This window comes from Trichosurus vulpecula, chromosome 5 (genome assembly GCF_011100635.1).
Source record: "Trichosurus vulpecula isolate mTriVul1 chromosome 5, mTriVul1.pri, whole genome shotgun sequence".
Taxonomy (NCBI): Eukaryota; Metazoa; Chordata; class Mammalia; order Diprotodontia; family Phalangeridae; genus Trichosurus; species Trichosurus vulpecula.
Genome location: NC_050577.1, coordinates 267,265,586 through 267,291,383, shown reverse-complemented (window position 1 = coordinate 267,291,383; position 25,798 = coordinate 267,265,586). Strand labels below are relative to the sequence as shown.

The following is a 25,798-nucleotide window of genomic DNA, read 5'->3' as shown; positions in this document are numbered from 1 at the left end:
CCCAGTGTTTTCTCCTCTGTATTATACCAATTCTTCCTTTCCAACATTGGAACCATAATCAAGCCAATTCTGCTATTACCATTAGAACAACTGTTTTAATCTCTTCCCCTATGTTTCCTATAGCTGACTTTTCATACCCAAACATCCCTCCCTGGCCACCACCCCACCCCTCATATATGTTGCCTTTGTTAGAATGTAAGTACTTTCTGATCAGAGACTGTCTTATTTTATATTATGTGTATATTTTGTATATTTTTTGTGTCCTCATTTCTTACCACAGTGCCTGGTACATAGTAGATGTTTAATAATTACTGTTTCATTCATTCATTCACTGGAAGTGAATACAGACTATACAGATCCCATGGAGAGGTTGTTCAATTTGTAGCAATTTTGGTTTTCCTTCTATAGGACCCTTAATCATCTACAAAAGAGAATGGTGTAGGTGTATTTAATGGTCTGTAAGGTTCCTTTCACTTCTAAATCTATGATGCTATCGTACTATGATTCCGTAATTTCATGACAGTCTCCACAGCAAAGTAGAACTCTGGAAAATGAGAGTTCATCTCTCTAAATAACTCAAATGCAGCTTCCTGGGGGAAGTAATGTGGTCATGGGAACTCTCTTGCCTTGTTATTGACAGAGAACTAAGCATTTTCTGTTTGTATTTTCTGTGCAGTAAAATAAAGGCCATCCCTTAAAACATCACATTTGATGGCCCTTTATCTTTTTTTGTAGCAGCTAATATGAGAATCAGAGGCTAAGGCAGCCAATTGAAATACTAGGCAGGGAAGTAGGAATTCAGCTGATCAAAAACTACATAAATATTATCTAATTTGCAAATAAAGAAATATCATTGCATAAGACTCTAAAGTTTCATCTCATATCTAGCAAGTTGGCAAAGCTGATAAAAGAATCAATGTGGTAATGGTGTGCCAAAGCAGGTACATTAATATATATTGGCAGAAATGTCTCTGACCAATATTCTTAATATCCATCCAAAAATTTTAACTAAAATCTTGTCAAAGAGAATACAGGAATATGTTCAAAAAGTCATTCATAATAACTAAGATTATACTAGGGAAGCAAAGATTATCAACTTAAATAATTATGTTGAAGGTGAAAATATCCTAAACTACATGATTAACTCAAAAAAGGCAGAAAAAGCCTTTGATAAAAGTACAATAGTCATTTGTTCTTAAAAAAAGATAACAAAAATATATGGTTGAAAAAAGTATCTGCCTAAAAGCAAAATAAAGCACTATAAACAGTGAGAATACACTAGACTCTTTACTAAAAAAGGAGCACATACATATTTTCCAATTTCCATTCTATGATTTGATAAAGTCCTACAAAGGCAATAAGACAACAGGAAAAAATTAAAGTCATAAGGGTAAACAAAGAGGATATAAAAAAACCTGAGGGAACCTGAGAAAATGAGATAAACAATAGGTTCAGAAAAGTTTCAGAATAAAAAACAAACCAAAATAAACAATTCTATGTAAATAAAAAATAAAAGATACAATAATGGAAAAAGGAGTCCCATTCAAGGTAACTACAAAATACATCAAAATATTTTTGAACAAGCCTACCTAAATAAAAAACAATACTTTTAGAGTTTCAATTACAAATAGTTTTTAAATAGACCAAAAAGACAAATTGCTGGAAGAATATTCAGTTTTCATGACCAGACCATGCCAAAAAATAAAATAAAATTCTTCAAGTGACTAGGAGAAAAACCTTCAAATATAAAGTAAAGAAAATTAAGATAACACAAAATGATTCTGCCTCCACCAGAAACAGCAGGAGGGAGTGGAATGTGTTCCAAAGAGCAAAGAAACTGAAGATAAAATACAAGGTCACCTACCCTGCAAAACTGAGCCTAATCGTTAATGTAAAAAGATGGATGTCCAATACAAAAGAAACATTCAAAGTATTACTAGGGAAAAAACCAGACGTGAATTATTTTATTTTCATGCACACCAGAAAACAAATATACAGAAAGCATTCAAAAATACCAAAACTAAGGACAGCAAAAAAAAACAACAAAACAAACTAATAATAGATTTTAATGTAAGAGTACACAAGGAGACAAAGTTGAAAGCAGAAGTCAAATAGAAGTGACAACAGAGAAACAGGCCTGAAACATTTGAGATGGGGTATGGAAAGGGATATGGAAGAGAGGGGAAGAAGAGAAAGAGACAGAGAGACAGAGACAGAGGAACAGAGACAGAGAATGGGAGTGCATATAAAGTGAGGAAGAAGGGGAGGGGAATATGTGAGGAACTCTAATCAAGTCAAAAACTCACAACAAAAAGAAAAGGATTCCTGTAATCTAAAAGGAAGAAGATAATCCACAGAGGAATGAGTGAGGAGAAAAAGGAGAGACTGATAGAAAGGGAAAGAAAGTGGAAATGTTTCAGTGATAGTAAGGGGTACTACTGAGGAATGATTCTGTAAGAAAAAAGAAATTCTATAAAATTATCTTATTTTACAAGCATGGACCTTACGATGAGTATAAACTGCAGGGGATTCACACTTAGAGAGACCACTCAACCTAACCAAGAATAAAAGGAATCAGAGCTCCTGCAGGCAATTGACACCAAGAAGAGTGAAAGTTCATTAACCTAAGAATATTTCAAGACAAAGGGGAAATGGGCAGTGGGGTGGTGGAGAAGAACATGGGGAATTAATTAATTATGAACCACACAGTGAGACACAGAAAAATACATACCATTGAGCAATGTGCTCTCTTTCAGAAACTGTCACTCCTAAAAATGAGTCAGCAAAAAAAGAAGACTGAGGTAATATATACAAGGCAATAACATACAAACTTTTTAGAAGTGGGAGTCCCAAAATAGGTATCATAGAAGTTTTAATTCTATGAAGAATATAGAGACTAAAGAAGGACTAAACAAAAATAAGGCCCATAAATGAAAGAATAAGATTCTAGAATAGACAGATGGAGAAGATGAATAATGAAGAGGAGAGATAGAAATTCTTTTTAGAAAAAGATGCAGAAAATGAAATTTTAAGCACTAACAAACAAGTTGAAGGGGAGGAAAAGAGCAGGCATTTTACTTGTCTGCTTAACTGGAAGGAGAAAAAAGAGGGGAAAAAATAAAAACTAGATAAAAGCAAAAAGGAGAAAGATAGTAGTAAGCTCAAACTAGGGAAAGGAATAGCAAATGGAAGGCCAGGAGTGAAAGGAGGAAGGTGTGGGGAAAAGAGCTGGCTAAAATAGGGTTGCATTAAAGAAAATTAAGCTAAAATTGCAGAAGAGATATAGGACTCCATTTACAGAGTAAGAAGGGAAATGGTAAATAGGAATAAAAATACAATATTAGAGGCAAACGAAGAAAAATATAAACAATTCTCATAACTTCAAAAAAGAACTCATTGAACAATACAATAAAATTAAAAGTGACAGAATTCACTTTTTGAAAAGCCCACAATTATTTTAGCTTACAAGAAACAAATTTATAAAATAAAAATTGAGGCAGAACTTTACAAAAGGAGCTGGGAACAAATTTTTCTATGCATCAGGTAAGTCCAAATAAACAGAGGTTATAGTGATACTATCAGACTAAGCAAAAAAAAAAAAAACAACCTGAAAGAGGAAACTACATTATGCTGAAAGGTAATAATAACAACAAACCAGTATCAGTATTAAACATATATGCTCCCAATGCCTTACTATATAAATCCACAAATTAAAACTTAAGTAAACTACAAGAAAACATAGACAGTAATGCAACAACAGAAGGAGATTTCAGTTTTGGATATATCTAATGCAAAGATAAACACAAAGAAAAATATAGAATGAAATGTATTGATGTAGAAAATAAAGCTAAAATAATCCACCAATCACCTCCTGAAAGAGACCCCAAAATGGAAACTCAAAAGAATATCATAGCCATATTCCAGAATTATCAGGTCAAGGAGAAAATAATGCAAGTAGCCAGAAAGAAACAATTTACATATCATGGAACCTCAGTCAGAACTACACAGGACTTAGCAGCTTCTACATAAAAGAATCGAAGAGCTAGGAATATATTTCAGAATTCAAAGGAGCCTGGATTCCAACCAATAATCAACTACCCAGCAAAACTGAGCATGATCTTTCAGGGGAAAAGATGGACATTCAATTAAATAGGAGACTTTCAATCAATCCTGATGAAGAAACCAGAGCTGAACAGAAAATTCAATCTTCAAATATAAGATGCAAGAGAAACATAAAAAGGTAAACAGGAAAGAAAAAAAAACATGTTCAATAAGGTTAAACTATTTAATTCTTTACATGGGAAGATGATACATGTAGCTCTTGAGAACTGTATATCTATTATGGCATTTAGAAGGAGTATACACGGACAGAGGAGGGGGTATAAGTTGGCTTTGATGTGATGATAAAAAATAATTAATTAAGAAATGAAAAAAGTATTGTACTGGAAGAAGAGGAAACTTGAAGGAAGAATATAGTAAATCAAATCACATGAAGAGTCACAAAGACCTACTACACTAGAGGAAAAGAGGGGAAGGTGGTGAGCATCGCTCGAACCTTACTCTCATCAGCTCAAAGAGGGAATAACATGGAAGAACAAAAGGTCCGTAATATCAAGGGAATTAATGAAAAGAAATGCTAAGGAAGGTGGCCTAGCCAGATATTAAACTATGTTATAAAGCACCAGTCATCCAAACTACTTGGTACTGGCTAAGAATCAAAATGGTGGATCAGTGGAATAGGTTGGGTACACAGGATGCAGCAGTCAATGACTGTAGCAATCTGTTCTTTGATAAATCCAAAGAATCCAGCTTCTGAGTTAAGAATTCACTATTTCACAAAAACTGCTGGGAAAACCAGAAAATAATATGGCAAAAACTGAGCATAGACAATATCTTATACCGTATACCAAAATAAAGTCAAAATGGGTTCATGATTTAGAAATAAAATCTGATACTGTAAGTAATTTTGGAGAGCAAGGAATAGTTTACCTGTCAGATTTAAGGGAAAGAAAAGAATTCATGACCAAACAAGAAATAGAGAACATTACAAAATGCAAAATGGATAATGTTGATTATGTTAAATTGAAAAGTTTTTGCACAAACAAAGCCAATGCAACAAAAATTAGGAGGGAAGCAAAAAGTTGGGAAAGAATCTTTACAACCAGTGTCTCTGATAAAGGCCTCATAGCTAAAATGTATGGGGAACTGAGTCAAACTTATAGGAATATAAGTCATTCCCCAATTAAGAAATGGTCAAAGGATAGGAACAAGCAGTTTTCAGAGGAAGAAATTAGATATCTATAGTCATATGAAAAAAATGCTCTAAATCACTATTGATTAGAGAAATGCAAATCAAAACAACTCTTAAGTATCATCTCTCTCCTGTCAGATTGGCTGACATGACAATACAGGAAAATGATAAATTCTGGAGAGGATTTGGGAAAACTGGAACATTGTTATACTGTTGATGGAATTGGAAACTGATCCAGCCATTCTGGAGAGCAATTTGGAACTATGCCCAAAGGGCTATAAAAATGTGCATACCCTTTGACCCAACAATAACACTTCTAGGGTTATATCCCAAAAAGCTCACACAAGTGGGAAATGGACCAGTATGTGCAAAAAATATTTATAGCAGCTCTTTTTGTCATGGCAAAGAATTGGAAATCAAAGAGGTGCCCATCAATTGAAGAATGGCTAAACAAATTGTGGTATATGAATGTAATGGAATACTATTGTACTATAAGAAATGAGGAGCAGGCAGAATTCACTCTAATCTGGAAAGACTTATATAAACTGATACTGAGTGAAGGGAGTAGAACCAGGAGATCATTATACACAATTACAGACACATGGTATCTGTAAGGACTAACTTTGATAGATTTGGCTCTTCTCATCCATGCAAGGTTCAAAGATAGCTCCAAAAGATTCATGATGGAAAAAGCTATGCACATCCAGAGGAAGAGCTATGGAATCTGAAAGCAGATTTCAGCAAACTATTTGGTCTTTTTTTTCTCTCTTTTTTGGTTTTGTTTCTTCTTTCTCATGATTCATTCCATTGGTCATAATTCTTCTTTATAACTGAAATATTATGTAAATAAGTTCAATGTGAAGGTATATATAGAACCTATATTGGATTACAAGCCATCTTGGGGGGCAGAGGGGAGGAGAAGGAGGGAGAGAAAATTTGGAACTCAAAAACTTGTGGAACTGAGTATTATAAACTAAAAATAAAAAAATTAATTTTTCTAAAAAGAGGGAATAACATGCATGTGCGGTCAGTTATAGAAATCCATCTTACTCTATAGAGGAGGAAGTGAAAGGGGAAGAAAAGGGAAGGGGCTAATAGAAGTGAGGGCAGACTGAGGGAGGCAGTGGTCAGAAGAAAAACACTGGTGAGGAGGGAAAGGGTGAAAGGAGAGAGAAAAGTACAAATGAAGGGAAAATAGGATGGAGAGAAAGACACAGAAATCATAACTGTGAATGTTAATGGGATGAACTCTACCATAAAACAGAAATGACAGCAGGGTGGATTAAAAAAAATGTAATCCTACAATATGTTGTTTGCAATAAACACGTTTGAAGCAGAGAGATACACATAGAGTAAAGGTAAAAGGCTGAAGCAGAATATATTATGCTTCAGCTGAAGTTAAAAAAAAAAAGCAAGACTAGCAATATTCCTTCATATGAAGGAATTAAAGCTATCTATAGTTATATGGAAAGATGCCCTAATTCACTATTGATTAGAGAAATGCAAATCAAAACTGCAAATGCATTTGCATCAAATGCAAATCCGAGGTACCACATCACACCTATCAGATTGGCTAATATGACAAAAAAGAAAAATGATAAATGTTGGAGAAGATGTGGGGAAATTGAAACACTAATGCATTGTTGGTGTTGTGAATTGATCCAACCCTTCTGGAGAGCAATTTGGAACTATTCCCAAAGGGTTATAAAACTGTGCATACCCTTTGACCCAGCAATACCACTTCTAGGTCTGTATCTCAGAGAGATCATAAAAAAGGGAAAATGACCCACCTGTACAAAAATATTTATAGTGGCTCTACTTGTGGCACCAAAGAATTGGAAATTGAGGGGGTGCCCATGAATTGGGGATGACTGAACAAGTTGTGGTATATGATTGTGATGGAATACTATTGTGCTATAAGAAACAATGAGCCAAATGGTTTCAGAAAGACCTGGGAAGACTTATATGAACTAATGCAAATTGAAATGAGCAGAACCAGAATCGGACAGGGGCAGAGCCAAGATGGCGGCTGAAAAGCAGGGACTAGCATGAGCTCCCCACTGAGTCCCTCCAAAAACCTATAAAACATGCCTCTGAACCAATTATAGAACTGCAGAACTCACAAAACAGCAGAGGCAAGCAGGGCTCCAGCCCAGGACAGCCTGGATGGTCTCTGGGTGAGGTCTACCCTGCATGGAGCTGGGAGTGGAGCGGAGCAGAGCCCAGCATGAGCGGTGTGGACCAATCAGACCAGGAGCCAGGCAGAGCATGCCCTGGTGCCCTGAATCAGTGAGCTGCAGCAGTTACCAGACTTCTCAAACCACAAACACCAAAGACAATAGAGAAGGTTAGTGGGAAAAGCTGCGGGAGTGCCCTGGGGGCAGCGGAGGTGGGGAAGCTACAAAGTACAGCTGCAGTTACTTCCTGCTCCAGGCCCACCTGGTGGGAGGAATTAAGTGGCAGATCAGAGCAGGAGTGCACAGCCTGCTGAAGATCTAAGCCCAGTCCGGGTTGGGGGTTCTTGGGGAAGGAGCAGTGCTGGTGTGGCAGAGCTGGCACACCCCCCCAAGCGTGGAACATAGAACTCTTTAGTCTACAAGCAGTCATACCCTGCCAAAAAACTCAAGGGTCAAGTTAGTTGGTTGGAAATATGGCCAGGCAGCGAAAACACACCCAGATTCAGTCTCAGACTTTGGATTCTTTCTTTGGTGACAAAGAAGACCAAAACATACAGCCTAAAGAAGACAACAAAGTCAAAGAGCCTACAACAAAAGCCTCCAAGAAAACATGAACTGGTCTCAGGCCATGGAAGAGCTCAAAAATGATTTGGAAAAGCAAGTTAGAGAAAGAGAGGAAAAATTGGGAACAGAAATGAGAAGGATGCGAGAAAACCATGAAAAACAAGTCAATGACTTGCTAAAGGAGACCCAAAAAAAAATGCTGAAAAATACACTGAAGAAAACAACACCTTAAAAAATAGACTAACTCAAATGGCAAAAGAGCTCCAAAAAGCCAACAAGGAGAAGTATGCCTTGAAAGGCAGAATTACCCAAATGGAAAAGGAGGTCCAAACAACCACTGAAGAAAATACTACCTTAAAAATTAGATTGGAGCAGGTGGAAGCTAGTGACTTGATGAGAAATCAAGATATTATAAAATAGAACCAAAGGAATGAAAAAATGGAAGACAATGTGAAATATCTCATTGGAAAAACCACTGACCTGGAAAATAGATCCAGGAGAGAGAATTTAAAAATTATTGGACTACCTGAAAGCCATGATCAAAAAAAGAGCCTAGATATCATCTTTCAAGAAATTATCAAGGAGAACTGCCCTGATATTCTAGAGCCACAGGGCAAAATAGAAATTGAAAGAATCCACTGATTGCCTCCTCAAATAGATCCCAAAAAGAAATCTCCTAGGAATATTGTCACCAAATTCCAGAGCTCCCGGATCAAGGAGAAAATACTGCAAGCAGCCAGAAAGAAACAATTTGAGTATTGCGGAAACACAATCAGAATAACTCAAGATCTAGCAACTTCTACCTTAAGAGATCAAAGGGCTTGGAATACGATATTCTGGAGGTCAATGGAGCTAGGATTAAAACCAAGAATCACCTACCCAGAAAAACTGAGTATCATGCTCCAAGGCAAAATATGGATTTTCAATAAAATAGAGGACTTTCAAGCTTTCTCAGTGAAAAGACTAGAGCTGAATAGAAAATTTGACTTTCAAACACAAGAATCAAGAGAAGCATGAAAAGGTAATCAAGAAAAAGAACAGGAAAAAGAAATTGCAAGGGACTTACTAAAGTTGAACTGTTTTGTTTACATTCCTACATGGAAAGATGATGTGTATGATTCATGAGACCTCAGTATTAGGGTAGCTGAAGGGAATATTCATATATATGTATGTATGTATGTATGTATATGTATATGTGAGTGTGTATGTATGTATATATGCATGTGTGTGTGTGTGTATATATATATATATATATATATATATATAGAGAGAGAGAGAGAGAGAGAGAGAGAGAGAGAAAGCAGGCACAGGGTGAGTTGAAGATGAAGGGAAGATATCTAAAAGAAATAAAATAAAATTAAGGGATGAGAGAGGAATATATTGAGAGAGGGAGAATGGGGTAAATTATCTCACATAAAAGTGGCAAGAAAAAGCAGTTCTGTAGGAAGGGAAGAGAAGTCAGGTGAGAGGGAATGAGTGAATCTTGCTTTCATCAGATTTGACCTGAGGAGGGAATACCATACATAATCAATTGGGTAACTTACCCCACAGGAAAAAAGGCAGAGGAAAAAGATAAAAAGGGGGGGAAGATAGAAGGGAGGGCAGATGGGGTGGAGGTAATCAAAAACAAACACTTTTGAAAAGGGACAGGTTCAAGGGAGAAAATTCAATAAAGGGGGATTGGTTAGGAAGGAGTGAAATATAGTGAGTCTTTCACAACATGAGTATTGTGGAAGGGTTATACACAATGATACACATGTGGCCTATGTTGAATTGCTTGACTTCTTATGGAGTGTGGGTGGGAAGGGAAGAGGGGAGAGAATTTGGAACTCAAAGTTTTAAAAACAGATGTTCAAAAACAAAATAAAAATTTTTGCATGCAACTAGAAAATAAGATACACAGGCAATGGGGTGTAGAAATTTATCTTGCCCTACAACAAAGAAAGGGAAAAGGGAATGGGAGGGGAGTGGGGTGACAGAAGGGAAGTCTGACTGGGGAACAGGGCAACCAGAATATATGTCATCTTGGAGCGGGGGGGAGGGTAGAAATGGGGAGAAAATTTGTAATTCAAACTCTTGTGAAAATCAATGCTGAAAACTAAATATATTTAAAAAATTAAAAATTTAAAAAATTTAAAAAATTTTAAAAAAAGAAATGAGCAGAACCAAAAGAACATTGTACACAGCAACAGCAACAATGTGAGATGACCAACTTTGATCGACTTATCTCTTTTCAACAATGCGATGATCTAAGACAATTCCAAAAATTCATGATTAGAAAATGCTATCCATATCCAGAGAAAGAAATAAGGAGTCTGAATGCAGTTCAAAGTACACTATTTTCTCTTTTTTGTTGTTGATTTTTTTTCCTTTTCATAATTTTTCCCTTTTCTTTTGATTCCTCTTTCACAACTTGACTAATGAGCAACTATATTTAATATGATTGTACATTGTTGTACCAGAAGCGAGCAAGACACACCACAGAGTATAAGTTTTAAGTGGAGAATTTATTAGCCGGCGGCCATTGGGGTACTGCACCACAAATCAATGGCGATGTGTTGGGGTGATGGCTTGGCTTATATAGGATATGTAGGGGTACAGGGCAGGGAAACAGGAACAAAGGTCCTGGCTGATCAAAAGATTCAGTCAAGTTATCGTACTAGTGGGATAATCTCATTTACATTCCTTGGTGCAGTCACAAAGCCCCAGGGATATCTGCTAGAAAGGGTCTGCCAGGTTATCCTTCAGTGGGATGGTCCTATCTATTGAGATTCCTTGGTGGAGTCATGGAGTCCCAGGGGGTTTGCTAAATGCTAAAGATATCTGAGTCTATTCTTTCTGGGGGTGCTTGTCAGTAGCTAGGGGTTACTCAGGGGTTCCTAATTTTCCTTGTATTACACATGCGTATTCTATATCAGATTGCATGCTGTATTGGGGGGGAGAAAAGGAGAGGGGAAATTTAGAACTAAAAATCTTATAAAAGTAAATGTTGAAAACTATTTTTACATGTAATTGGAAAAATAAAATACTATTAAGTGAAGGGAAAAAGAAAATGAGGGTATATGCATGAGTTTGACCACATGTTAGCAATCGGTTTGCACTCATACTGAATTCTTGTAGTAATTTGAAAACAATTTGATAACAGGTTAAAAATCAGCAAGAACACTTTTCACTCAGTCAGAAGCAGAGTTTGATGTAATCATTGCATAAACACTTAGTTTAAAAAGTGCAAGGTCTCCCATTGCATCCATCTCCAATCATCCTAATCTATATCTTATCACTACACCCAGATGGCTCCTGAGGAGAAAGTGAGGCTGGTGACTTCACACAGCCCTCTCTCACTTAAATCCAATTTGCTTTCATGTCATGGCATCATCTTCTTGATGTCATGGTCTTCTTTGAGTACAAAGGAGAAACAACAACCTCTGTGAGAGTAGTATGAACTGCCCCACTTTGGATCCAATGGGAACTGGTCTGTTGGGCAACACATCTCTTTCTGTCTGTTTCTGTCTTTCTTTCTGCCTGTCTTTCTGCCTTTCTCCTTTCCCTCCCCTTCTCTTCTTTTCCCTCTATCCACATGGGGTATCACACCTTTACCTGCAGGTGCTCTGCCCAAATGAATATAAATTTTGCCGCCTGAAACCTCCCAAGATATCTTGGGGTTTACAGGCTAAAGTTCTTTCTTAAGGACCATGCCTTAAACCCAAATCACTCTGGCTTTCATTAATTGGCCAACAATTGGTCCCAGACCAAGTCCTAACTGGTCATTGTTTGGTGCTTGATTGGCTCAGAGTGAATGTAGGTAGCAATTGTTTCTGTTTGAGCCAGAAACCCTCGGGTCTTCCCCCTCTCAGATCTAATTTTTTTCAAGAGGCCATTCTTTGCCTCATTTCTTAATAAGCCTTAATCACTGAATGGGCTCTGCCTCAGTCAAACTGAGACCTCTTAAAGACCTTAGCTTGAAATGTGGGAGATACCCCACCGTACCCTGGATCCTCTCTAGTTCTGGCCACTGGACTCAGATGGTTCCAGAGGAGAAAATGAGGCTGATGACTTTGCACAACCCTCCCTCACTTAAATCCAATTCATTTGTATGTCATGGCATCACCTGCTTAATGTCATGGTCCCCTTTGAGAATGAAGGACAAACTACAACAGCATGAACAACGAAATTGTTGTATACATCATCATTACTGTTTTGAATCAGTGCAAAAACAAAACTGTAGTCTTTCAAACTTACATGTGCTTGCAGTCACAGAGGAAAAATATTTAGAACATAATTAGGCAATTATTTACTATTTATGGAGTCATTAAATAATTATTAGCACAACCCTTTTAGACAATCAAAAACTTCCAAGGCATTTGCAATTCATTAAATGGGAGCCACTATCATAGAGAATGTTGTGCATTGAAATCACAAACTGCCTTTTAGATATTTCAAATTAAATGTCCTATTTGTATATTGAGCTCAGTATGTCTAAATTATAACTCAGTATAATTACCCCAAAACTGTCAATTTTATGGATTTCCAATTTTCTACTGAGGGCAATCTCATCCTTCCATTCAACTAAGTTCATAACCTAAGAGGCATCCTCAACTCTTTGCTCTGTTTCAACCCACATGTCCAATCAGTTCTCAAGTGTTCCTGATTTGAATATACATTTCTTTATTTCCAAGTTTTTGTTCAAATTTTGGGAGTTTGTTTATGGATTGTTCAATTTATTTTTCAGAGATTGAGTTATTTAAGTCATCTGTTTCTTGTTCTGTTCATGTGGGTACTTTACATTTCTGTAAATATTTGTCTATTTCATTTACAATGTCAGTTTATTAGCCTATGATTAGGCAAAACTTGTTTTTAAGAAATTCTTTTATTCTTTATTGGGTGTGAATTCTCTCTTTTCTTTCTTTCTGTAATCTGCTTTATATTTTCTTTTTGAAAAATCCAGCTACCTATGATTTATTAGTTGGTTGCTTCTATTTTTCAGAAAATCAGATCCTAGTCTTACCTATTAATTTGCTGGGCTGGGTTTTATGTTGCTATTGTTTGGTTCGGTTTTCTGCTTTCAATTTTGTTAATCTTTTTCTTGATTTTTTAGAATGTCTTTTTTGGTGTTTAATTGAGGGAGCTGATTTGGGCATTCTAATTTATTGCTCTGCACTTTCTCTCTTTTTTGATGAAAGTATTTAGAGATATAAAATTTCCCCTATAGACTTCTTTGACAGCACTCCAGAATTTTATGTATGTTGTTTAACCATTGTCATGTTTAATAAATTATGCAATGTTTCAAGGATTTTGTTTTTGGACCTACCCACAATTCAGGGTTGTTTTTTTTTCTAAACTACCACATATCTGAAAAAATTATGGAATTCTTAATTGCCATACATTAATCCCCAGAGGTCTATCATACCTAACTTTTCCAAAATTCTAATTATGGCCTTAATTTCTTGTGTTTTTGGTTAGACTGATCTAAGTCTAGAAAAAGATAAATGGAGGTCAACCACTATTAAAATTTTATTTTCTTTTTTCTACTTGTAACTCATTTAACGTCTCCTTTATGTATTTAGATACTATACCAATTTATCTTTATACATTTACTATTGATATTAATTTTTTATCTATGGTAGCCTTCAGTAAAATGAAATTTTCTATGTTTATCTCTTTTAAATACATCTATTTTTACACTTTCTTTCTTGAGATGATGGTGTGAGAGACTGGTAAAAGTTAGGGAAAGTTAGGTTTCCAGAGAAGAGTTAATTAAGTTCCACAGAATAATTATTGAAGTGTCAGCTTGAACAAATAAGGGAATAAAAATTAACCAGGATGAGGGTCCTCAACCAATCAGAATAAAGTTTGTGGTTTTACAAGAACCACAGATTCAGGATGTTAGGAAAACTGTTCTAAACTGGCTGGAAAACAGTCAGGGTTGAAGAGAAAACTGGGTCAAATGGCTACCACTCATGCTTAATTGGCTAATTGAATATTACCTTACACAGCCACAGGCAGGAGTTTCCCACTATTTTTTAACATGGGATGTATGATGAGGGGAGGGGGACATGTTTACACATATCGAGGAGAGAACATACGAAGAGGTGTATCAAGAAGAGTGGAGTAGACCAATCCACTCTCCAGGGGGAGGTACTGAATTGATGGTGCATCAATCTGTGTTGGTCTAACACTGTAAAGCTGATCTCATTTTGTAAGCAGCACTCTCTCTTCCTAAATAAGGGTGGAGTCTGCTCCTAGCCAGGAACATTTATCAATTCCTTTGGATTCCTCAGTAATAAAAAATTGCCCTTGATACATGAATTTCAGTGTCAAGTGTATTTCTTTTTTTTTATTTAAATGTATTTAATATTTAAGTTTTCAACATTGATTTCCACAACATTTTGAGTTACAAATTTTCTCCCCATTTCTACCCTCCCCCCCATTCCAAGATGGCATATATTCTGATTGCCTCATTCCCCAGTCAGCCCTCCCCTCTTTCACCCCACTCCCCCCCATCCCCTTTCCCCTTACCTTCTTGTAGGGCAGGATAGCTTTTAAAACTTTGAGTTCCAAATTCTCTCCCCTCTTCCCTTCCCACCCACCCTCCTTAGGAAGGCAAGCAATTCAACATAGATCACACATGTATCATTATGTAAAACACTTCCACAATGCTCATGTTGTGAAATGCTAACTATATTTCCTTCCATCCTTTCCTGTCCCCCTTTATTGAATTTTCTCCCTTGACCCTGTCCCTTTTCGAAAGTGTTTGCTTTTGATTACCTCCTCCACCTATCTGCCCTCCCTTCTATCAGCCCCCTTTTTTATCACCTTCCTCTTACTTTCCTGTGGAGTAAGATACCCAATTGCATGTGTATGTTATTCCCTCCTCAAGTTGGATCCAATGACAGTATGATTCACTCATTCCCCCTCACCTGCCCCCTCTTCCCTTCCAACAGAACTGCCTTTTCTTGCCACTTTTATGTGAGATAATTTACTCCCTTCTATCTCTCCCTTTATCCCTCTCTCAATATATTCCTCTCTCACCCTTAAATTTATTTCATTTTTTTAGATATCATCCCTTCATATTCAACTCATCCTGTGCCCTCTGTCTATATTCCCTTCAACTCCCCTAATACTGAGAAAGGTCTCATGAATTACACACATCATCTTTCCATGTAGGAATGTAAACATAACAGTTCACCTTTAGTAAGTCCCTTATGATTTCTCTTTCTTGTTTACCTTTTCATGCTTCTTGTGATTCTTGTATTTGAAAGTCAAATTTTCTGTTCAGCTCTGGTCTTTTCACCAAGAAAGCTTGAAAGTCCTCTATTTTATTGAAAATCCATATTTTGCCTTGGAGCATCATAATCAGTTTTGCTGGGTAGGTGATTCTTGGTTTTAATCCTAGCTCTTTTGACCTCCAGAATATCATATTCCAAGCCCTTCAATCCCTTAAAGTAGGAGCTGCTAGATCTTGTATTATTCTGATTGTGTTTCCACAATATTCAAATTGTTTCTTTCTGGCTGCTTGTAGTATTTTCTCATTGACCTGGAAACTCTGGAATTTGGTAAGAATATTCCTAGGAGTTTTCTTTTGGGGATCTTTTTCAAGAGATGATAAGTGGATTCTTTCAATTTCTATTTTACCCTCTGGTTCTAGAATATCAGGACAGTTCTCCTTGATAATTTCTTGAAAGATGATGTGTAGGCTCTTTTATTGATCATGGCTTTCAGGTAGTCCAATAATTTTTAAATTATCTCTCCTGGATCTATTCTCCAGGTCAGTGGTTTTTCCAATGAGATATTTCACATTGTCTTCCATTTTTTCATTCCTTTGGTTCTGTTTTATAATATCTTGGTTTCTCATAATGTCACTAGCTTCCACTTGTTCCAATCTAATCTTCAAGGTGGTATTTTCTTCCGTGGCCTTTTTGGACCTCCTTTTCCATTTGACTAATTCTGCCTTTCCAGGCATTCTTCTCCTCATTGGATTTTTGGAAATCTTTTGCCCTTTGGATTAGTCTATTCTTTAAGGTGTTATTTTCTTCAATATTTATTTGGGTCTCCTTTAGCAAGTCGTTGACTTGTTTTTCATGGTTTTCTCCCATCACTCTCATTTCTCTTCCCAATTTTTCCTCTACTTCTCTTACTTGCTTTTCCAAATCCTTTTTGAGCTCTTCCATGGCCTGAGTCCAATTCATATTTTTCTTGGAGGTTTTTGATGCAGGTTCTTTGACTTTGTTGACTTCTTCTGGCTGTATGTTTGGTCTTCTTTGTCACCAAAAAAGGAATCTAGAGTTTGAATTTGAGTCTGAGTTCATTTTCAGTGCCTGTTCATGTTCCCAGCCAACTACTTGACCCTTGAGCTTTTTATCAGGCTATGACTGCTTGTATAGTAGAGAGTACTTAGTCCCAAGCACTGCTGTTTTCAGAGCTACTTCTACTCCACCATCCCCCCAGGCTCTGTCCCAGCAGTGCTCCTCCTCCCCCAAGAACTGCCAACCAGGACTGTAATACAGATCCACGCAAGGCACAGCAAGAAAATTTGCCTTTGTGCCCATAAAGTGCTCCTTGCACTCCTGCTCTGATCTGCTGCTAGATTCCTCCCATGGTGTGAGCCAGGGATTTGGGAAGTGGCTGAAGCTGCACCACCTCCTCCACCCCCAGAGCTGGTGGATGGACAGCTCTGAACCTGATCCTGCAGTTTCCCCCTGACCTGCTCTTTGGTATTTGTGGGTTGAGAAGTCTGGTAACTGCCACAGGTCACTGTTTCATGGCCCCAAGGCCTGTTCCTGCTGGCTGATTCTGGGTCTGGTCTGTCCCAGCATGGCACAAGCTAGGCTGCCCTGCACTCTCAGCACTGTGTGATAGACCCCTTCCTGGTGACCATCCAGGCTCTCCTGGGCTGGAGACTTGTTTCCCTCTGCTATTTTGCAGGTTCCCACAACTCTAGAATTTGCTCAGAGCCATTTTTTACAGGTGTTTGGAGGGATTTGGGGAGAGCTTATGCAGGTCCCTGCTTTCCAGCCACAATCTTAACTCTGCCCCTATCAAGCGTATTTCTAACAATTGTTCTTGTCCTTTCTACTTCAGGTGAAGCATAAAAGAGTCTCCTCCAGTCTCTTATTTTTTCACTCCATGTAAATTTTCATGTTTGAGGTATGTTTGCTATTTTTAAAAAATTGGCTTCTGCTTTCTAATCCATTCTTCTTTTTTAGTTTTTTTTAAATTTTATGAGTGCTTTTAGTCCATTTGTATTCATATACATATGTATGTATGTATATATATATATATATATGTATATATATATATGAATATTGTGTATTTTCCTTATCCTATTCTCTTGTACTTTTCTTCCTCTTTTTTCTGCCCAATCTTTTATATATATATTTTTTATATGTTATACTCATGGCCATGTTATACTATTACAGAACTCGATGATGTATCAAACATCTGGACAACTAAATGGGGCAATGGATGAACAAAGAGCACATTAAAGCAGGCTGATGGATTTTATCAACAATGACTTGAGGGAAAGGAGAAATGCAAAACATAGAATACAGGAAATGATCATATAAGGGGGTGGGGTTCTCATGAAAGGACAGCACACAGTTACAGATGGGCAGCCTGAGTTCTGCACTGGTACCCATGAAATATTAAATGACATGGAAAAAAGGCTTCCAATTCACTGGGTAGAACTTCCATGGTGGACCTATGACATCACATGGACAAGAATCACATAGGATAATTAAGGCATAGATGAGTCACAAACTACATAGGTGTAAGGAATGTCCCAAAAATAAGATTTAAAATCTATTTATGTCTAGATGTGGCAACTTGGAAGCAAACTTGGGAGAGAAAGTCAGAAAAAAGTAACTGAAGATTTCAGGGTCCCCTGGAATATAAAGTGATTGAGAATCCCCCCCCAAAAAAACTTGCTATCCCTCTGGAAGCCATCCATAGCTTCTCCCCAGAAATCAAAATTAAATCCCTTAGATGATGGAACAGAAAGATGTCAGGGTCTTTGCCCCATATCACATAGAACTCTGTTTGTTTCTGTGGCTGTACTTTCCTGTCTCTGTGAACAACCCTGATATCTGGCCACTGGACCTGATGGTTCCACAGGACAAACTTAATATGGTGACTTTGCACAGCGCTCCTTCAATTAAATCCAATTCACTTGCAAGTCATGGCATCACCTCCCTGAAGTCATGGTCTTCTTCAAGAACAAAGGACAAATAGCAACCTCTATGAGTAGAAAAGTAGCTGCCCACTGGGAGTCAAACTTCCAGATGGGTAATATGGCTTTCTTCCTTTCTTTCTTTCTCTTTTTCTTTCTTTCTTTCTTTCTTTCTTTCTTTCTTTCTTTCTTTCTTTCTTTCTTTCTTTCTTTCTTTCCTTCTTTCTTCCTTCCTTTCTTTCTTTTTTTTTCCTTCCCTCCTTCCTTCCTTCCTTCTTTCCTTCCTTCCTTCCTGTCTTTCTTCCTATCTGTCTTTCTGTCTTTCTTTCTTCTTTCTCCACAAAGGGTATCACACCCTTATGTGCAAGTGCTCTGCCCAAAGGGAATGTAAATTTTAATCTCTGAAATTTATTCTTGTTTTCTTTTTCTCTTAAACACTAGCCTTAAACCCAGATCACTTCAGGCTTTCATTCATTGGCCTACAATGGGTCTCAGGCCAAGCCCTAGTTGCTCATTGTTTGGACCCTGCTTGGCAGGGAAGCAATGTAAATAACAGTTGTTTCTGCTTTGGCCAGAAACCCTGAGGGTGTTCCCCTACCAGATCTAATTTTTAAAGAAGCCATTCTGTACCTCATTTATTATCAAACCTTAATCACTGAATGGGCTCTGCCTCAGTCAAACTGAGACCTCTTAAAGACTTTAGCTTGAACAACCTCCAGTATTCCAGATCCTAATCTGGCCACCTGAACCAGATGGCTTCTGAGGAGAAAGTAAGGCTGGTGACTTTGCTTAGCCCTCCCTCACTTAAATGTAATTCATTTGCATGTCATGGTATTGTTATACCAAGAGCGAGTGAGACACGCCACAGAGTATAAGTTTTAAATGGAGAATTTATTAGCCGGTGTACATTTGGGGATCAACCCAAATCAGAATGACCCCAAATTGGGGTGAAGAAGTTTATATAGAAAATACAGGGTGTAGTGGTTAATTATCTCTTTGAATTTACAAGCCAGGTCACAGGGTGGTGGGGGAACAAGAACAAAGGTCCTGACAGATCAAAGATTCTGACAGGTTATCGTTAAGTAGGATAATTTTATCTATTGACATTCCTTGGAGGAATGTCAGGGACATTTGCTAAAGGCCAATAGGTCTGAGTCCGTTCTTTATTATGCAAACTGGGGTTTTAGTTAGGGGCTGGGGGCAGGATTCTCCTTGATTTCTCCAGTACCACAGTATCACCTCCCTGATTTCATGGTCCTCTTTGAGAATTAAGGACAAACAGCAACAATGAACACCAACCCCACCATTATGTATTTAAATTTTAGGGCTGATGTGGTGTGGGGGGCCAGGATGTTTGTTTTTGTCTAATGCCAATTACATGGTAGAGTCATTACTTATTTTGAACCTTAATACCCAAGGGACTTTTTGTTTGTGTACTTGCTTAATTCCCCAAACACTTTTTATAGACTGAGCAGATAAAACGAAAGGAAGTCATCTCCCTGCCCAGACATGTCACACCTGCTCATCTGGAGGATACAGAAACAAGATCTAACATAACCTTCCTCTTCCAGAATCCTGGCTTCCTTTCAGCTTCATGGCAAGATTTCTGTCTTTTAAAAATGGTACAGGATCTCTAATTCATAACCAATTCAGAGTTAGTTATGAGAGACTTTAGCCCAGGAGCTTTGGGTACCCTGGGAAATGGGAATCACACAAACAGTTGCCTATAAAGTGATGTCCTGGTGTCCAGAGATAGTTTGGAAAAAAAAAGTCTATGGAGTCAGGATCTGTGAAGTAAACCTGTAAAGAGCATTAGAGATCATCTGATCCAACCTCATTACTTGCAGGTGAGTAACTTGGGACTCAGAGAGCTCAAGTGATATATGTAACATCACACAAGTCATTAGTAATTGCTAGACATTTTCAAATCAAGTTGACCCTCCAATCACACCGTGCTACTACCATTTCCCTCCACTCAGTTTGTAGCTTTGAGTCGGGGTTATTCTGGCCATTGATGTCATGAAGCATTGTCAGAAATGTAAGTATGGCAACAGTTTATTAGGTCACATATTTTCCTCCTTTTGGATCTAGCATTATCAAATTTATATGGCTATTTCCCTTACACAAAAGATTTGGGTAATACAATGGATAGAGCACCGGGCATGAAGTCAGGAAGACCTAAATTTAAATCTATATTCAGATACTGTGTGACCTCGGACAAATCACTTAACTTCTGTCTGCCTCATGCTCCTCAACTTTGAAATAAGGATAATAATACACCCTACCTCCTAGGATTGTTGAAAGAACCAAATAAGAACATATTTGTAAAGCACTTAGCACATTGCCTGGCACACAGTAGGTGTATAATATATATTTCTTTCCTTCTTTCCTACAGAAGCATGATGGCCAAAATTAGGAATTACTAAGACTATTTCAGAAAAATATTCAGCCATGATTTCTGAGATGTCAAATTTTATAAGGAATAAGAAAACCTTTGAATTTAATATTCTCATTAGAGTGGGGTCACAGAGACAGTTGCACTGGCAGTGGATGATGTGCTTGCTTATTTGATTTGAGAGCTGTTAGAAAAGTTTCCCCTTGTCTCAAAATTTTCCTCAGAAATGCCACTATGCCACCTACTTCCACAATTCCACAAGGGAAGGTGTTCTCTTCATGTGACAAAAATTTCATTGAATGCAATCATGTTAGTTGCTTTAAAAAAAATCTACCCGAAATAGCTCATTTAACCACACTAGAAAGAAAGAACAAATGTAACATAACAAAAATCTGAGTGAAAAAAGAGTAGGATGAGGGGCAGCTAGGTGATGAAGTGAGTAGAGCACTGGCCCTGGGGTCAGGAAGACCTGAGTTCAAATCCAGCCTCAGACACTTGACATTTACTAGCTGTGTGACTTTGAGCAAGTCACTTAACCCCAATTGCTCTGCCTTACCAATTCAAAAAAAATAGAAAAAAGTAGGACATTACATTACATAATTTTCAGTAGACCCTGAAACATCTTATCACATCTCTCTAGGGAGAAGGAATGTGAGATTTTTCTAGGAAAACATCAACTCAATCACTACTTGAAATGAAATTTCTCCCTTAGAAGAAACCATTGCTTACATCTTATAATGAACTTATTTACATAATATTATGGGATGAAGAATAATGAGTACAGTTCACCCATGTAACAGATGAAGAAACTGTGGCCCTGAGAAATAAAGAACTTTGCCCAAGATTAAAAAAAAAATTAAAACCAGAGGCTGAATTTGAAACTGTGATTTCCAGTACACATTTTTTCTGACATCACAGGTACAGAAAGTATGTTCCTGCAGAATGAGACTCAAGTCACTCACAAAAGAGAAAAATGACAGAAGAAACTGTACAGAGGACCACAGCCAGGACATATTTGAGACATTAAGGGGAAAACTTCAGGCAGATTGAATGACAAAGGGAAATGGAAGCATGAATTACAGGGAGAGGGACCCTGAAGAGCTCCACAATATCTCTGCCCAATATTTCTCTTTTACTTTTAATTTTTTTTGGAGGGGGGAAGTCAGGGCAATTGGGATTAAGTGACTTGCCCAAGGTCACACAGCTCATCTCTGAGGTCAGATTTGAACTCAGGTCCTCCTGACTCCAGGGTCGGTGCTGTACTCACTGTACCACCTAGCTGCCCCTCCACAATACTTCTCAAGGCCAGCTTGCTTATCATCTTAGATCAAAGGTTCCTAAGTCTTCCTTGAAAGAGTACTAAAAAAAGATACCAAAAAAAGTTCATGTTTAGGGAAGTAGAGAAGGAAAGGTGGTCGTAATTTGAGGAAAATAGGAAATAGTTTTCTCTTTTTTTCTCCTATCATATTGTATTTACTATCTATCCACTTTAGAAATTCCTTTCTCATATTATAGTTGACACACATGGAGACCATAATTTTGGCTGACATAGGCACCTTGAGCCTGGGAGGTGGCAGCAGGAGGGGTGAGAGGGAATTCCTCAGATGATATAAAATCCCCTTTGTCCATCCTTGGGTTCATTGTTTACAATGAACTCCCATGTACACGTATCTATTTGCATGTTCTGCAAGCTTTGAGAAAAATAAACATAGCCTAATTTTGTCTTTCTTAGAATGAACTCAGTAATGGTTGACACTCCATATCCTCAGACCCAAAGTTAATGGTAACCAAGTTAAGTGTTCGTTCAATGGATTCATTTGTCTCCTGGAGAATTCCCTTACTAGAGTTTAAATTCACTCCTTCAGGCCTCACAACCTTCAACTCCCTTTTGCCCATATTTATTCAAACAGTAAATAGTTGGGAAGCATCTCCATGTTGCCCCAGAGCCTTTAGCCCTAGGCCTACAGGACACAGAAGGCTGAGTCTCAGCCAGCCCCAGGCTGAGTGCTTGAGGACCTCAACTGATTGGGATAAATTAGAGATGAGGCTGAAAATGGCTGTCTGGGCCAGAAGCCAAGAGAATCAAGCTGAGAGGGGGACACAGATAAGAGTGAAGGACTTTTTGACTGGGAGAAAGCAAGGGAGAACTTTGGACCTTTCTTTCTATAGTACTATATTCTACTTAAAAATTCTCACCTAAAGTGACAATCTCAAAAGGCCCGTTCAGCTGGTTTGTGACCCCTAAGGAGGGGATCTTTTGTTATTTGGTCATAATCTCATTTGGGGCTTTGAGGAGGCAAACCACACTGGTCTGAGCCCAATTGCTGCCAGGACTTGCTAGTTCTCCCTATACTTTCTATGGAAGCTGGGGGCTCTTTACCCCCCACCAACTTGGTGTTTTGTGGCTTAACAAACACCGGAATGTGTCTGTTTCCTTCAGGGATCTTGTTCTAGCAATCTGTTATTCACATTATTTACAAGTGGTTTTCATGGCTTTTAGAAACACGATGTTTCCTTGTAACAGGCAAATTTTGCTGCCTGTTTTGGTCATCATTTCTCCTGAGGTCTTGCATTTATTGCCACTCCCACCCACCTTGTGATTTTATCTAGTTCTGTAAGAGTTCTGTGATTTCTTTTTCTTTTTTTTTTTTGGCATAGCTTTAAATGTCAGGAAGAGGGGACTGAACTTCATAGCCTAGGCTCCCTCCCAAAGGAGGTAGGGGGAGGCCAGCACAAAGAACAGCCAAGGTCTAGGAAGGACTTGATGGCAGAGGCCAGAAAGACACTGGGTGGATAGGCATTAAACAAAAGACTAAATCATTGATTTGGACTCCCAAGGTTGGAGAATGTGTTCAAGCCACCTTCAGCTGATCGAGCAGTTTCTGTTTCTCCCATTGTAGGGGCTTGAATCTGGGCTGTTCCCTACTGGATTGGGCTCTGGAGCCCTGCAATCTCTCCAGCCATCAGCAGAGCTGCCCAGAAACTTCCTTGGCCTGGGGCACCAAGATCCCAAACCAGGACAGGGGATCCCTCTCAGGAGGTGCCACAGTAGCAGGTGTTGGTGGGGTGGGCTGCAAAGGAGAACCCTGAGGCTGTGGCTGCCTCCTGAAGCACTGGAGGAAACAAAAACTCAGACTCTGGCTCCCCATAACCAACCACACCTTGGGCGTCCTTGGGTGTCAGGTCCTTCTGGGCCCTAGGTCTAGTGAAAATCACCTGGAACTCCGGCCCATCAGCCTCGGGCTCACTGAAGGAGAGTTAGTCGGGTCAGGCCCCAACTCAGGCCCCCGAAGCTCCTTCCCTCCAAGGACACCCTGACTTTCTCTGCTTACCTGGTGCAGACCTGGAAGAGGGGAGCCATAGAGGACCCATACTGAAGGGGGCTGACAGGCTGAAGAGGGAGAACCAGCCCTCCTCCACTCCATCGTTCAGGGCCACCCACTTTCTTTCCAGCTGCTCGAGCTCTAGGAGCAGCTGAACAAAGCACCCATTGAGCTGGAGTCCCAGGACCCACAGGGCCCCGGCCCTGAGGCCACTGCCTTTGTGCTCTGCCCCAGAGGTAGTTTTCAATCAGGCCAGAGTAACAACAACAATAACAATAATGGCTCACATTTAAGGTTTGCAAAGGTGGTTTTTTTTTTCCCAAAACATCCCCGCACAGTAAGCAATACAGGTACTGCAGCCCCCATTTCACAGAAAAGGAAATGTGGGTTCACATTATGGAGCCGGATGTCACCTCCAAGATTAGAAACTCCAAGTTTGATTCCAAGTTCAGTTCTCTTTGGTGTGCCTAAGGAAAAGGACAGTGAAAGGCTTTGAGTAAACATGGATGAAATAGAAGATTTTTGACAGAAGATCATGTTTGAATGGGCAAAAAATGTTAAAAAGATAGATGGAAACAAGCGATCCTGAGAGTACCTGAAAAGGGGAGAATATAATGCAGTTATGGTATTTAAGACAAATTTTACATGAGCTACTTGCGTCCTCTTTCTTCCTAACTCCTATGGCTATTATTTTGTCTCCATCCTCATCTTCAGGCTGAATCTCTCCCACTCTATTCTATATGCAGGTCCATCAAAATTCAAAAGGAGAGAATGAGAAATCATACAGGAATTACATTATTCATTCTGCAAGGACTGACAGATGACCCACAACTACAGGTTTTGCTTTTTGTCTTTCTATTTCTCAACTACATGTTGAGTATAATTGGGAACCTGACCATCATCATCCTCACCGTGGTGAATCCACATCTGAAAACACCCATGTATTTTTTTCTCAGAAACTTCTCCTTCTTAGAAGTCTCATTTACTACTACCTGTATTCCCAGGTACCTCTACAGCATGTCAACTGGGGACAATACCATTTCCCGTGATGCTTGCTTCACCCAAATATTCTTTGTCATCTTTTTGGGGGCAGCAGAGTTCTTCCTTCTGGCCACCATGTCCTATGACCGCTATGTGGCCATTTGCAAACCTCTGCAGTACACAACTATCATGAACAGCAAAGTCTGTAAACAGCTCCTGCTTGGTTCCTGGCTATCTGGGCTGATGATCATCCTCCCCCCACTTAGCCTGGGCCTCCAGATGGAATTTTGTGACTCCAATGTCATTGATCATTTGGGCTGTGATGCATTTCCCCTGCTGAAGATTGTGTGCTCAGACACAGAGTTCATGGAAAGGATGGTTTTAATTTTCGCTATATTGACACTCATCATCACCTTACTCTTGGTGGTTTTGTCCTATGCCTACATTATAAAGACAGTTCTCAGATTCCCTTCTGCCCAGCAAAAGCAAAAGGCCTTTTCTACCTGTTCCTCCCACATGATTGTTGTCTCCATCACTTATGGCAGCTGCATCTTCATGTATATGAAACCTTCTGCAAAGGAAGGAGTGGCTTTGAACAAGGTGGTATCAGTACTAACAACATCTGTCACCCCAGTGATGAACTCCTTTATTTACACTCTGAGGAATAAGCAAGTCATACAAGCCTTTAAGGATTTAGTTAAAAGGATTGTGCTTCTCTCTAAGCAGTAAGAGGCTACCAAAGTCAAGATGTCAAAGGGAAAATCTTTACAAGACTTCACAATTCTTTGCTATGTTCCTTGCTATATAGCCTTAGCTATAGACTAGCCAGTTTAACTTTCTGACCCATTTTCCCATTCCGGGGAAAAAGAGGGAGAGAGGGAAGGAAGGAAGAAAGAAAGGAGAGAGAGAGAGAGAGAGAGAGAATATGAATGAATTCTTTTT

General features: G+C 38.6%; 1 protein-coding gene and 1 pseudogene across 1 annotated transcript; one reads left to right on the top strand and one right to left on the bottom strand.

Annotated features, from left to right (window-relative positions):
• Positions 1-23,404: 23,404 nt before the first annotated feature.
• Positions 23,405-24,412, bottom strand: LOC118851294 (annotated as a pseudogene).
• Positions 24,413-24,637: 225 nt separating this feature from the next.
• Positions 24,638-25,585, top strand: LOC118850767 (olfactory receptor 6C2-like). The gene has a single exon (XM_036760404.1). The coding sequence runs from the start codon at positions 24,647-24,649 to the stop codon at positions 25,583-25,585; it is 939 nt and encodes a 312-aa protein (XP_036616299.1). The 5' UTR covers positions 24,638-24,646.
• Positions 25,586-25,798: the final 213 nt, after the last annotated feature.

Bases quoted from the DNA above. Each gene is read 5' to 3' on its own strand.
- LOC118850767 (XM_036760404.1), top strand. From the start codon at position 24,647: ATGAGAAATCATACAGGAATTACATTATTCATTCTGCAAGGACTGACA.